The sequence below is a fragment of the Microtus pennsylvanicus genome, chromosome X, assembly GCF_037038515.1.
Source record: "Microtus pennsylvanicus isolate mMicPen1 chromosome X, mMicPen1.hap1, whole genome shotgun sequence".
NCBI classification, from domain to species: Eukaryota; Metazoa; Chordata; class Mammalia; order Rodentia; family Cricetidae; genus Microtus; species Microtus pennsylvanicus.
In genome coordinates, this window is record NC_134601.1 from 22,721,274 (window position 1) to 22,734,709 (window position 13,436).

At 31.0% G+C, this 13,436-nt stretch overlaps 1 protein-coding gene across 3 annotated transcripts in view; it reads left to right on the forward strand.

Annotated features, from left to right (window-relative positions):
- Positions 1–13,436, forward strand: part of Diaph2 (diaphanous related formin 2) — a 736,918-nt gene that overhangs the window by 220,093 nt on the left and 503,389 nt on the right. For all 3 annotated transcript variants that reach the window (XM_075958584.1, XM_075958587.1, XM_075958586.1), the window contains 4 exons: positions 3,773–3,883; positions 7,814–7,932; positions 9,681–9,797; positions 12,215–12,333. In XM_075958584.1, coding sequence (XP_075814699.1) covers positions 3,773–3,883; positions 7,814–7,932; positions 9,681–9,797; positions 12,215–12,333 — 466 coding nt within the window. The remainder of the gene's footprint in view (positions 1–3,772; positions 3,884–7,813; positions 7,933–9,680; positions 9,798–12,214; positions 12,334–13,436) is intronic.

Consider the following 13,436-nt stretch of genomic DNA (forward strand, 5'->3'; position numbering starts at 1 on the left):
ATCAAAAATCTAATAGTTAATTTCAGATCTACCTTTACTATATATATCTTGTATTACTATAGTTAGTAGTTCATGCTGGAATCTACTATGTTAACTGTTTACATCTTTCTAGGCATAGTATCTCTCTGTCATTACGCTGCTGCCAGTTTTTGGTGTTGTTGTTGTTTTAATTTCAGGGAATTCTCCTCTTTATTTTTGACTTTGTTCTGACTTAAAAAAAAAAATCTTCTACCCTTTATGTTAACCCTTTAAATCCTCTTTCACAAAGTGACTGTTGTGACATGCCATTTTGTCACATCACTGCTTAAATTCCTTCAAAGGCTTTTTTATGACCTCTAGGTTTAAAATCTAGTCTTTGTGTCCCTCCTTCCCAAATGAATAAGCAAAGCACTTTGTACTCTGCTTACTGCTTTCTCTTTAACCGTATATTTCACTAGGCTTCTGCGTATACTTTCTGATGTAGTCACACTACACTGTGCTTTATGAACATTTTGTGCATTTTCTTCCCTCTACTTGTACCTTTGTACATAAATCACATCTTTTTCCTAGAAATCTTTCTCCATTTCTTGACTTAATTAACTTGCACTGTATATTTGTATAGTTTTTGGTAAGTACTTAGTCTTAAACCATCTTTTTCCCTAACTCCTGCTGTGGCTAAAATAAAGAAAGACCTTATTAATGTCAACAGAGCACTTAATAAAGTCAAATGTGTGACAATGTCAATAAAATTTTAAAAGCACAATTTGTCACAGCTAATGGCAGTATGGATAATCTGTCTGAGAATGCCCTAGAGTTGGCAATTACTGTACTCCATAACTCTATGAATTGTGATCAAACAGGCAGACAAATGTTTGCAGTTTGTGAAACCTGTTAGATAAAATAAATAAAAGTTTCTTTTATTTTCGCAGTTATTTTGTGAAGATGCTCATATGTATTTCATTTTATTTATTTATTTTATCTGCATTCACCCAAAAGCAAGTATACATATATAGTATATGTGAAATTTATTAAATGCATATGCATAAGATGTAGATAATATAAAATTTTCATATGTCACAAACTATTAAAAACAGGCACTACTTATATTTACTGGCTTAGCGTATGAGTTATGGCCCTAACCTGAACATTTCTATTCAATGAACAAAATTTACTGACTTTTTGGTTTTGTTAACACTTTGTTTCTCATTGACTGTCTATTAAAAAGAGTGAATAAACACGGGGAATTAATTAAAAGTAAAAGCAATTTTAAAAATTTTTTAAAAAATGAAGAATCTAGATATCTGAATTTGTGATATTTAATTCAAGTAAATTTATGTTCTTTCTGGCTTGAGATAAAAATCAATTGTATTTAACAATGCTAGGCTGGCACATTGTAATGTGTCGAAAGACTACAGTACCACAGTATGAGATTCTAGTCCACTCTTTTTGGCTTATTAACCATGTGACCTCAAGGAGATCAACTCATTTTTATGAGCTTGTTCTTTTTACCCACAGTTGGAAAAATTGGGCCTCAGTATTGTAGCTTGTTTACTTCCTTTCTCTGAAGATGGATTATTTTAAAAGCAGAAATATTTTGTTTTGTAACACAACTTATTGTTCTGTTACATTTTCAAGACTTATGTTCTTAGAAGATGAACATCAAAGTTTTTAAACTTTCATTGTTTGGGAATGATGTTTGTAATTATTTCAAGATCAGCTCTAAAGGGCCAGAACCTATGTTCATTAATATTTCCCATACAGTGTTGTTCAATTAAATTTCCTGCAGTATTCTTTATCCATATTTTCCAACGTGGGACTTAAAAATTATATGTATTTTTCAAGCCATTGGACTATAGCTAGTGAAGTCGAGTTCTTGATTTACTTCCTATTAATCTATTATTAAAAGAACCTGTTTTGAATAGTAGAGTTCTGTAGTGTAGTATTTGAACCTATACAAATATACTTGTCTGTGAATGTACATTGACACTGAAACTAGAGCATCTTGGCAGCCAGCAAAAGGGAAGGAGAAACAATTAATTTGGATGATGGGATGCTCTCTATTTGTTACTTTGTAGGATGTATATGGAATGGGATATACTTCAAAGCAAGCATCATTTTCTACTTTCGCTATTTTTATTTGCTTTCCATTTATATATTTGATAACTCCTTTTTGTTCTAGACATGTTGTTAAATTCATTTAATGCTTTTATAATTAATGTATAGCTATAATGAAGTTGTTCCTGCTTAACTCAACATGATGCAACAGATAAATTTTATCGTCTTATACTGCTTTAAAATCTTTTCTTGCATGAATCTATTTGTGGAGTTTCTGAAGCGTTCTGGAATTGTTTTCTTTGTAGTAAAATATTATAATGTAGAAATATAATTGTGTTTTGCCTTTTACTGTGTCTAAGTTATTGATTTACTGTTGGCTTCAATTTTACCATGTGTGCAATAAATATATTAGAACATTCATCTCAGGTTTTCTATGAGAGTGACTTTAGATAGCAAATTATGTAAAGGACCTTATACATTGTCCAGTAATTCATAAAAATTAAATAGGAGAGATGATAAGGGTTTAGTCTCTTGCATTCAAAATTTGTATTTTGTATAGTGGATCCTCACAATGGCATTTCATAATAATGTGCTGTGCTTCTTGAAATAATTATTTAAATTTTAATTTAAGATATTTTTGATAATTTTACATTTTAATTCCTAAGTTATACTCAGAAAGACAAAATGGTAGCATAGATGCAACAAATTACTTTTTTCTTACATTACCAGTGAATATGTCTTTAAAAGTATTTCCCTAGTGATGTGGGAGTGTCATATATCAATCTGTTGATTTCATTGGTTAAGCAATAAAGAAACTGCTTGGCCCTCATAGGTTAAAACATAGGTGGGAGGAGTAAACAGAACAGAATGCTGGGAGAAAGAAGCTGAGTCAGGGAGTTGCCATGATTCTCCCAATCCAGGTAGACACAGGTTAAGATCATTCCTGGTAAGCCAGCTCGTGGGCTACACAGATTCTAAGAAATGGGCTAGTCCAGGTGTGAGAGTTAGCCGAGAAAAGGCTAGATATAATGGGCCAAGCGGTGTTTAAAAGAATACAGTTTCCATGTAATTATTTTAGGTAAAGCTAGCTGTGTGGGTGGCTGGGTGGCAGGACACAGCCCCGCTGCTGCTATTTCAACACCCTAGCAGTTTTAGTTTGCAGTTGTTATGTTACTGATGAGATATCTTATAGAATTTGATGAGCAATAAATGGCACTTTTGTTATCTTTCCTTGTTTGACTACTGACTTTAAATCATCTCCTAATTATTTTATATGGTAGACTCTGTGTTCAACTTCTTTTTAAAATATTCAGCCATGTTTTTATATGTTATATACAAAGTTCTTAATAGCAATGATAGTATATGATCAATACTATCATATTGATATTGATGTAGTCAGTAAATATAACTTTTACTATTTTTATGGCCTTAACAAACTACTTATATTTCTAGAAAGATATTGTTACAAGACTGATCATCCTGTTTAGAAGTCTTTACTTCTAAAGTATTATTAATATATGTCATTAAGCTAGAATTACTTCTGGTTAAAGGAATCCTAGCAGATGACAACTTTTCTGCCTATTAATTTTCAATTGGGTATGTACTTTGGATTGTTCAGGCATCTCTAATTGTTACTTAAGTACACTAATTCAAGAAAATACATTAATATTACACTCCATATTTGCATATTTCTTTTCTATACCTAAATGTATAAGTGAAGTTTTCTTTTTCTTTGTAGGTGGCCTGCATGCAGTTTATAAATGCACTTGTCACTTCTCCATATGATCTTGATTTTCGAATTCATTTGAGAAATGAGTTCCTCCGTTCTGGACTAAAAGCAATGCTCCCAGTAAGTTGAAAATACCTATTTATTATATTGCTAAACTTTCAACTTATTATACCCTTCAAGCAAATGTACAATTTTTGAAAGACAGCACAAATTTCTCCTTTTTTTATTGAGTCAATTAAAAAAGACATTTTGGAATCTTTATATATAATGATAGTATTACTCTTGTTGTATAAATGATCATTCATAATTCAGTAAATGATGTGATATATCTGTGTAAGTTAGATATATTTATATATATTTGCAAATTGACTTAATTTAAATATTTTCTGCTTTCCTTTTTGATACTTTAGATTGATTTCATTTATAGTCAGTATAAGTATGCATATTGAGTCTTAATTAATTCATTTGGGATATTTTGCTTAAAAATGGTATCCTCATTACACTGCTTTGGAACTTTTATAAAGAGAAACAATTTCGTTTTTTGAATTGAGTGTGAATGTTTGTTCTAATTAGAGTAATGTCAAACTATATTTGGAATAATTTCATAGTCTGTGTCATCTGTGATAACTGAGAATCCTCTAAATATTCTAGAACACAGTATTTACCTTATATTTTGTTTATTATGCATAATTTCTGAAAATGTATTTCTTTTTAAATAATATTTTTATTCATGCTTTGAGAGTTTCATTCAGTACATTTTAAAGTATTCTTTCTCTTTCCTCAACTCCTCCAATATTTTTCTACATCTCTCTACATAATCAACTTCATGTTCTTTCTCTCTCTTTAAAACAACATCAAAACTTCCAGAAACATGGTTTGTTTTGGCTGACCATTCCTGAGCATGGGACCTGCCATGGTCTAGGGTGGCTATATCCTATATTATTTCATTGGTAAAAAACTGATTTTCCTTCTCCCAGCAGCTCTCTAGTGTTAACAGCCTCTTGGATGGGGAATGATATTCTCCTTTAACTATCACATCTCTGTTAGGTTCTGCTTCAGATCCCAGTGATTCCCCAGCATGTGAAAAATGGAAAGCATCGTATTTCTCTTACTAAAGTTTTGGGCTAAATCGTATAAGGATTCTCAGATAGATCTCTTAGAAGGTGAAATTATATATGCCTAAACATTGACTCTACCTATGAGCTGAGAGTGTATATATTCCCTCAAAGAAAGAAGATTGTCAAAATCATATTGACGGTGGGTTAGTAATGTGTATTTTGAGAACAGGCTTCTCTGGCATTTTTGCTGAAAAATAGAATATAAACTGATGGGCCTTTTGGACACGGGATAATTTCTTTGCTTCCATACATTTCTTTATTTTTATTTTTGTTTTCATTTAGCTATCACGCTTTAGTAAGGATAAAATGGTCATCCATTAGTATGTACTAGGTGTACCTTTTATATCAATTGGTGCTAATTAACGCCCAAATCACCTGAATATTTTCATGTAAAGCGTTAGAATATATAGTAATAATCAACATCTTTGTGTAGCCATTGAATCTTGAATATATAAAAATTAAGCGTAAGCCTTCCAAATGCCTCTTTTTTATTTATCCTTATTTTTTGCATAATTCAAATAGCAGGATCTCTATTTCTCTAAAATAGAGTTTAATAAATGAAGTGAATTAAGCATGGTTAAGGATATTGTTTAGGTTATGCCAATCAGTGATTGGTATGTACACCAAATATTATACCTCTCTAATATAATGAAATGGTAGGGGAAATGGAAAGTAGTTTATTTTGGTACATCTCAAAATAAACACAATATTTTTGAACAGTGACAGTTTTAGAAGTAATTAGGAGAATCTTCATGACAAATCAGTTTTAACATATTATGTCTTCATGACAAATCAATTTTAACATATTATATGAACACTTATTTTCATATTACCACTGTGGTTAGAGTTTTGGTGTTAAATGGGATGTATATTATTTGCTTTCAATAAATTTTCTTTAGTATTTTTATACAAATGAATTAATTTATTGACTTTTAAGATATATTTGCTCTTGAAATAATTTATATTGATTTATTTTTAAATTTCTGCACCTGGCTTTTGTTTAGGTACATCAGTAAATTTGCCATATGAGGGAACAACATAGTAAAAATAATGTTTTCATGAACCAGACATATTTTATGTATTTTAGAAGTCCATAGTAAGATTGAGATTCCTTTGACTATATGCTTAAATGTGATATAATTGTGTTATGTCTGTCATATTTGTTTTTACTGTGTAAAGTTTGTTTAAATCATCAAATGTTTATTTTATGAAGAATTTATGGATATATCTTTTGGAGTTTGATATTTGAGAGAAAAACCTATCAATATAATGTATGTGTCTACATATAAACATATTAACAGGGTCAGAAATTATGAATAAAGCACACTTAGGATGTTTTATATTTACATTGACATATTTTGTTGAGTAAATTACAACTTAACCAATTACTATTTTCCTTGAAAATATTCAGTTGAGCAGACTCTTCTACTTTTTAAAGAAAATCTGGTAGTAAGTAAATGGTAGTGTTGAATTCATTTCGTTTCTAATTAGGAGAATAAGAAGAATTTCTTGCTCTGAAATGCATTTTTTGATGTTCTGGACTTGTTCTTTTGTAACTGCCTTCTATGCTCATATAGCGACGTGACCAATAAGCATTACATAATTCTATATTCCAATGAATATCTCACCCCCTTGTCAGTGGATAGTTAGATCCAAAGCGAGTTCTTAGTTTAGAATAAAGTAAGTGGAAATAATTTTTTTGTTATACATTTTATATGAGATTATATAGAAACATTTAAAATATATTTTAAACATGTTAGAGAATTTTATTTTTAATAAATATATTTATTAAATTTTATATTTATTTTTAAATGTGTTATGATTTTGGCAAATTCTTAAGTATGGAGATTTGAAGAACGAACATCAAAAAGTGCTTTGTTTCGTTTTGCTTGAGTAATCACCATTATGTCCTATTTATCGTTGTTCTACATGAATAAAAATGAAAACAAAAATAAAGAAATGCATCCTGTTTTCTTTCTTTACCTAATTTGAAGTACACCTTGCTTGCATTTCCTTTTAGAGTTCAAGCTCAGCTCAGAACATCCTACATCATAATCCCAGTTTGTGTATCACCCTTGAGCATCCACAGTTGTGATTACCGATTTGAGTTTTCAAAGATGCAACTTAATGGACAAATATTAAAAGATATTCCAGGTGATATATATTAAGCCCAACAATCTCTAGTGTGGCATGCTTCCAAACTTTTATATTATAATTGTTATTATTATTATTTGCAAATTTGTTAGAGCTTTGTAATGCATGTGTTTATGATGTATTACAAAAACAAATTTTTGATGCCCAAGTTGGTATTTTGTGATTAGGCTAAGAAAAAAAATGAAGGATTGGCATGGTGGCTAGCTTTTACTTGATTTTAAAAAATCTTAATACCTTTTTCGCTTTAAAATCACAAAATATCATTCATAATAAACTCGTTTATACAATTTTCCAGGCCATACTTGGGACTGTTGTGCTTGAATATATCCTTGACTTTGCTTTACATTAACACAGTTCATCTATATTTGCTTCATTTTCTTGGTGCCAGAGGCACATGTGAATGTTCTAACTGCATGATTTCTTTTGTGATTTCTGATGAGTTTGTTTATGCCAAATGGCACCATTGAATTTAGGTTGTTAGCAATTGTGGTTTTTTTGGTTATAGTCTTTGCTATTGTTACAGAAGTGATTATTAATATGTTAATGTGAATAGTCAAATCTTATAGGGCCTGGAAAGACAATGTAAATATTGGTTTGATGTTCTTTCATATTAAAACAAAATTTTAGCTACATTTACTTTCTTTTAGGAAATCAAAGCCCTGGGTCAGTATTTGAAAATGCATCTGTGTTCAAATGAATAATTCTGTTCCATCCCTAATTAGCAAGTGTGCTATTTTTAAATTGTCATTCAGTTTCTGAATTTTATTTCTTATATTAGGGTCTTAAAGAAAAAGAGAATGATGAGCTTGATATTCAGTTGAGAGTGTTTGAAGAGAACAAAGAAGATGACCTAAATGAATTATCCCACCGTCTCAATGACATTCGAGCTGAAATGGAATATCCTTTGCCAACAAAAAACTACTTTTATACCTCTGTTTAAAAGCAGGAATTGAGAATAATATTTTTATATTCTTAATAGAGTTCTTGTCTGTGAACAAAGTTTTAACTGTTTATTTGTATTAGTACTCTACCATGATGCTATTTTTGATATACATTCGTGCTGAGGAATTGCTGCTTTGCCTTGATGATGTACTCAGACTATTGAAATCTGCACAGTGACTCACTGGCTTAGGGATACACTGTGCTCAGTGATTTTGAGTAAGCAATAGCCTAAGGGTCTAAGGTAGTATATCTTATCAGTAAAAATAAAGAAAAGTTCTTGAGTTCTTATGTGACACTAGCTAAGAGACATTATGTATTCATTAAACGCTACTCCACTTAATGATATAGTTCTCTGGAAATGAATGTCTTATTTCTTATCAGATATTTATGTTTCTTAATGATAGCAAAACTGTTGGATAAGATAGTATCTGCCTCTAACTGTAAAAGTACTATAAAAGTACTGACATAAAATACAATGCATATAATCTTCCTGTGCCAAGTATCTGATGTTAAATTGTGTGAAATAAAAGATATGATTGTCATAGTTCTGCCACTTGTTTCCCACCCATTAAAATCCATACTTTTGGGTTCTATGAAGTAGGAAAACACTTAAGAAATCAAAGTAACCTCTGAGTTTTACTTTTCTACCTGTTATATTTTCTTACCTTATTTCTTCTGGTATTATAAACTAACTAGAATGATATTTCCCTTCTTGAAACTCTCTTAGTACTTCATTTGCCTTATTTTTTTTTCCTGTATGCCTCTCATCTCCTTACACAAAAAGTATTGGATAAATTTAGATACAATGAATAGAAAGGTTATTATCATAGGAAATAATTTCTACTTCAAAATTTGTAAAAACTGTCTGCAGCAACATCACTAATATAAAATATTTTTATTCTTATCAATAAAGATACTTTGTTTATTTGATATCATTTGATTCATTCTCTAGACATTTAAGGTCTTTATGATACTTTAACCCAACACTCTCATGTAGGGTTTAAAATATTGCATTGTCTATTTAATTCTACTGCCCATTTAATGTTGTTTCAAGATGTTGGATTGCATCTTGTCTTTTACTTTAATTTTATGTGGACTTTCAAGATTCTCAGTACATTTAATGTTAGTCCACTTTTGAAGTGTTTTTCTAGATTGCTAAGAGCATCTACTCCACTAGTTTTTATATCCTAAGAAAAAAGTATCATTATGTCTATGGAATTTTCAAAAGATCAAATATTAACAAAATAATTTTAGGCTCATTTTATTTAGATATTTAAAATAAAACTAGTTTTGTGATCTTTTGACAGCTGAATACTTGCCTGACATCTTTTATCTGACAATAAAAATAGAATAGTAGGGGCTGTATCGGATCTACAGATAAATTAAGATAAAACATATTTCACCAATGGCATTGTTATTTGAATTGTCCTAGTTATTATATGAAGTTGACAATATAATGGATGACTGATTATTAAAGGTGTTGGCCCCCAACCTGCCTTGAAGTTTCCTTCAGACTTGTTTATCTAATTACAGGATTATTATTTTTTGATATATATATTTAAATGCTATATCATGAAGTTGAATCCTTAGTAACAATAATGGGAAGCAAGTAGTGAATGTTTAATTTTTAAAATGAACCTGTTTTAGACATAAATGCACTATTCATCAAGAAACTTTGATGTTTTCCTTTATTCACTTTCTACTGATATGAATGAAGTCTACCATCTTCTCTATAATATGCTGAAAGACACTGCCGCTGAAAGTTACTTATTATCCATTCTGCAGCACTTTCTGCTTATCAGAAATGACTATTATATAAGGTAAGGTTCATATCTGAGTTGACTGCATGTATAATTTGAATTGAAAATTAAAAGGAAGGCAACAAGGTAGTGTGGCTGAGGAAATATATGTATTATATGTACATAAAATATAAGGGTTTTACATCTTTAGGCAACATTTTTTCATTGTACTAGGGCCAGAAAAGATAGCTGCCTGTAAGTATAGTACACACAAGCAACCAGAATATAAGTAGAAATTAACCTGTTATATATTATTGAGTCTGTAATAAATTTTTCTGTTTGATACTGATAACCCAGTGAAGACATTGAAAGTGCTAGGATTTTTTAAATCTTCCTATTTTCACAAGTAACATTTTATTGTTTTATAGTGTTTAGTAAATGTACAATCTTTTAAGATGGGAGGATATTATTGTACGTATTTTAGTTTTGTCTAATGAAACTATTTTTAAAATAAGTGAATATAATGATAACCTATAGAGTTAAGTTTTAGAAAAATGACAAGGTGTATCTGAACCTGGAAACCTATATAACAAGGTTTCTCTGTGACTAAAATTATCAGTAGGTTTATGACCATGGTCTAATATTAATGACAGTTCAAGTTCCTCTTAGTTTCCTTAAACTTTTATATGTATGCAATTATGGCATACTAGGTTCTTTAAATTCTCAAAACTTACTTGAATATTAGAAATATAAAGGATCCAAAAACGTTAGTTGTAATAGCAACAAAAATTGACAGTTCTAAATGAGCAGATAGAGCTATTTTTCTTTTTAGGCTACTCCAGTAATTAATTAGATCGCCATCTTGGTGCTGAGGAGACAGAAACATGTTGAAACTACTAATGTATGCTTTTTAGAAACCACTATAAATAATAATATATATTATGGAGTACAGTGGTCATGATTATTCAGTTACCTAGAATCATGAGTTGGCAGAAGTATCTATTTTTCAATAAATCTTAACAAATGATAAATAATTCCCTTGTGTGCTCGTGTGGTATATGATTAGGTTTTCTCTCTGTGTATTTGTACAGTGTTTGCATAATTCTATTCCTGTGACAACAGACAGAGGCCAGAGGTCAAATTGGTTCTCATGCTCTGTCTCTCTCGGCTAACGATGTCTCTCTCATTGAAGCTAGAGGACTGCTGTTAAGTTCCTGTGGTCCTTCAACACACCCGGCAATTCTGGGGTTACAGATGTGCACCACCATGCCTGCTTTTTTACTTAGGTTCTGTGCTTTTGAACTCAGGTCCTCATTCTTTCACAGCAGTGGTTTTGTCCACTGAGCTGTTTCCACAGTCCATGCCTTCCTTTTATCTTAAGTGTAGTTCTTTGAGGTAGAGGTATGTGACAGTTGCTTTCATTCCACATATTAACTTGTGAGCATGCCCTCACATACAAAAGTTGTGTTTTTTCTTGGTTATTTAATTGTGGTTTAGCACATTGAAGTTGAGGATTAATAATAATCATCCCCAGATCTAATGATGAGTTATAAAATTCCTAGCCATGCAATATATATTTCTTTTCATTCTTAATTCTTGGAACACTCACATGATTAAACACAGAGAAGAGTAACTAGAATCTGTTTTTCTTTTGTTTGGGGGTTTTAAAAAGTTGACTAGCTAAATTTAGTAGTGTTTATATCATAATTTTTCTGAAGTAATACTTTTCTGTACTGCTGTTGAATTTATTAACCCATGACAATTTGTCTTCCACAAATTTTAATACAAAATATCCCTTATTTTTATTTTTCCCGTCAGTGGTCATTTTTAAGACCAGAATTACCCTGGGAGATTACAGAAAAATGATGTGTTTTAAAACCTTTGACACATCACACAAATTGCATCTGTACCCACGCATATTAAGTGTATATGGTTTTATAAAATAGATGTTTTTAGAAAAATGTTGCATGCATAGGGTCTTTGCATTTATCCGTAACAGAAATGACTCAGACCAGTTTTGTACACTAGTGTGACTCTCCTGACTAAATGCTCTGCACTGAATTCAAGACATTGCTTTCCACTTAATGCCAAGAAACTCATCTTTTATTGAAAATGAGATCTTGTGGCTGTCTCGAGCCATTTCTGTGCTCATAGATAGAGGAATAAGGGGGTTATCCATTTTCATTAACTTTAGAAACAATACCTTAAATAGAGTTGATCAGTATTTTGGAACACAAGCATGAATCTCTGCAAACTAGAATATTAAGTCAGTACATATTTTCAGTCGATTACATCACACTCCATTTGGTCCACTAGTATTCAGATCATCTTTAATCCTTGACTATATTTTCTCTAAAGGAGTGTAAATATTAGTGGAACCATTTTCTTAGTGGTGCAAGAAAAAACTGAGTTATTTTAGCATCCTCAATCCCTTTGTAAGAGCATTAATTCATGCAAGTAGAAAGGTATTCTCAAATATTTTCTCTCCTTTTCTTCAGGCCACAGTATTATAAAATAATTGAAGAGTGTGTTTCACAAATAGTGCTGCACTGCAGTGGCATGGACCCGGACTTCAAGTACAGGCAAAGATTAGACATTGATTTGACTCACCTGATAGGTATGGATTATACTCTTAACTGCCATTCATGGTTCACACCTTCTGTATACTGAGCACTTTTAAAGGGTAGGTCTCTCAGTGAACTTCTATTAAAATCTGGTAAAGCATTGCTTCTCTGGCTACTCAACTGTTATAATTATTAGTTTTGAATTATTATAATAATTCTAAGTTTGGGTATATCTTTTTGATAAATTTCAGCACTACCATGTTTGTTGACAATCAGTTGTCATGACACCCCAAATCCATGGTTTTTTATATAGGGATATGTCTTGCTTTTTAGAAGCATGACTCTAGTATACTTTAATTCAGTTCATCGCCACAGAAAGATTGTGAGAATTGTGTGTGTAGTAGAGCCTCAGTATTACAGACATGTTGCTACTGGCTCCCAGATTTTAAAAAAGAAATGTCATGATAAGGAAATTACCTTATATACTTAAAGAATGCCAGATAGAATTACTTTTGTTAACAGTCTGTTCAGTGACAATCAGCTTCCATTTTGCAATATGCTATTTTTATCATTCTGTAGTAGGGATGTCTATTTATAAGCTAATCAAAACTACCATTGCCTAGGTTGAAGCATGAAGTTGCTTATTTTTAATAAAAAAAGGTGTTGAATACCATCTATATAATATTTTCACTCCATTACAGAGGATAGATTCACAAAGAAGTCAGAGATTGAGCATCATTTCTCATATATTATTTTCCATTTCTAAAGGTAACCCATACTGTAGGCAATTGGAAATTTATGTAAATGACAAACATCAATTGCATCAAGACCACTCCCTTTTTAATGAGTAAATTTTAAAATAGCTTTTATCTGTGCATATGTACCTCTGTCAATGTCTCTGAGCTGAATTTTCATAGAGGATTTTGAAGGTTTGACCATGTTTATGTTCAAATTGGGACTGTGTTACTACATGCCATATTATGATCTATCATTCGTGCAGGACAATTCTGTATTCTGTCAGTAATGTTTTCTGGGCCATTCCTAACATGAGGCCTGCTTTTTGGGGTTTCTGTCCTGCCCATACATGCAGGCAAAATACCCATATATCTAAAATAATTTTAAAAAATCTATAAAATCTATTTTTATACATTTAAGT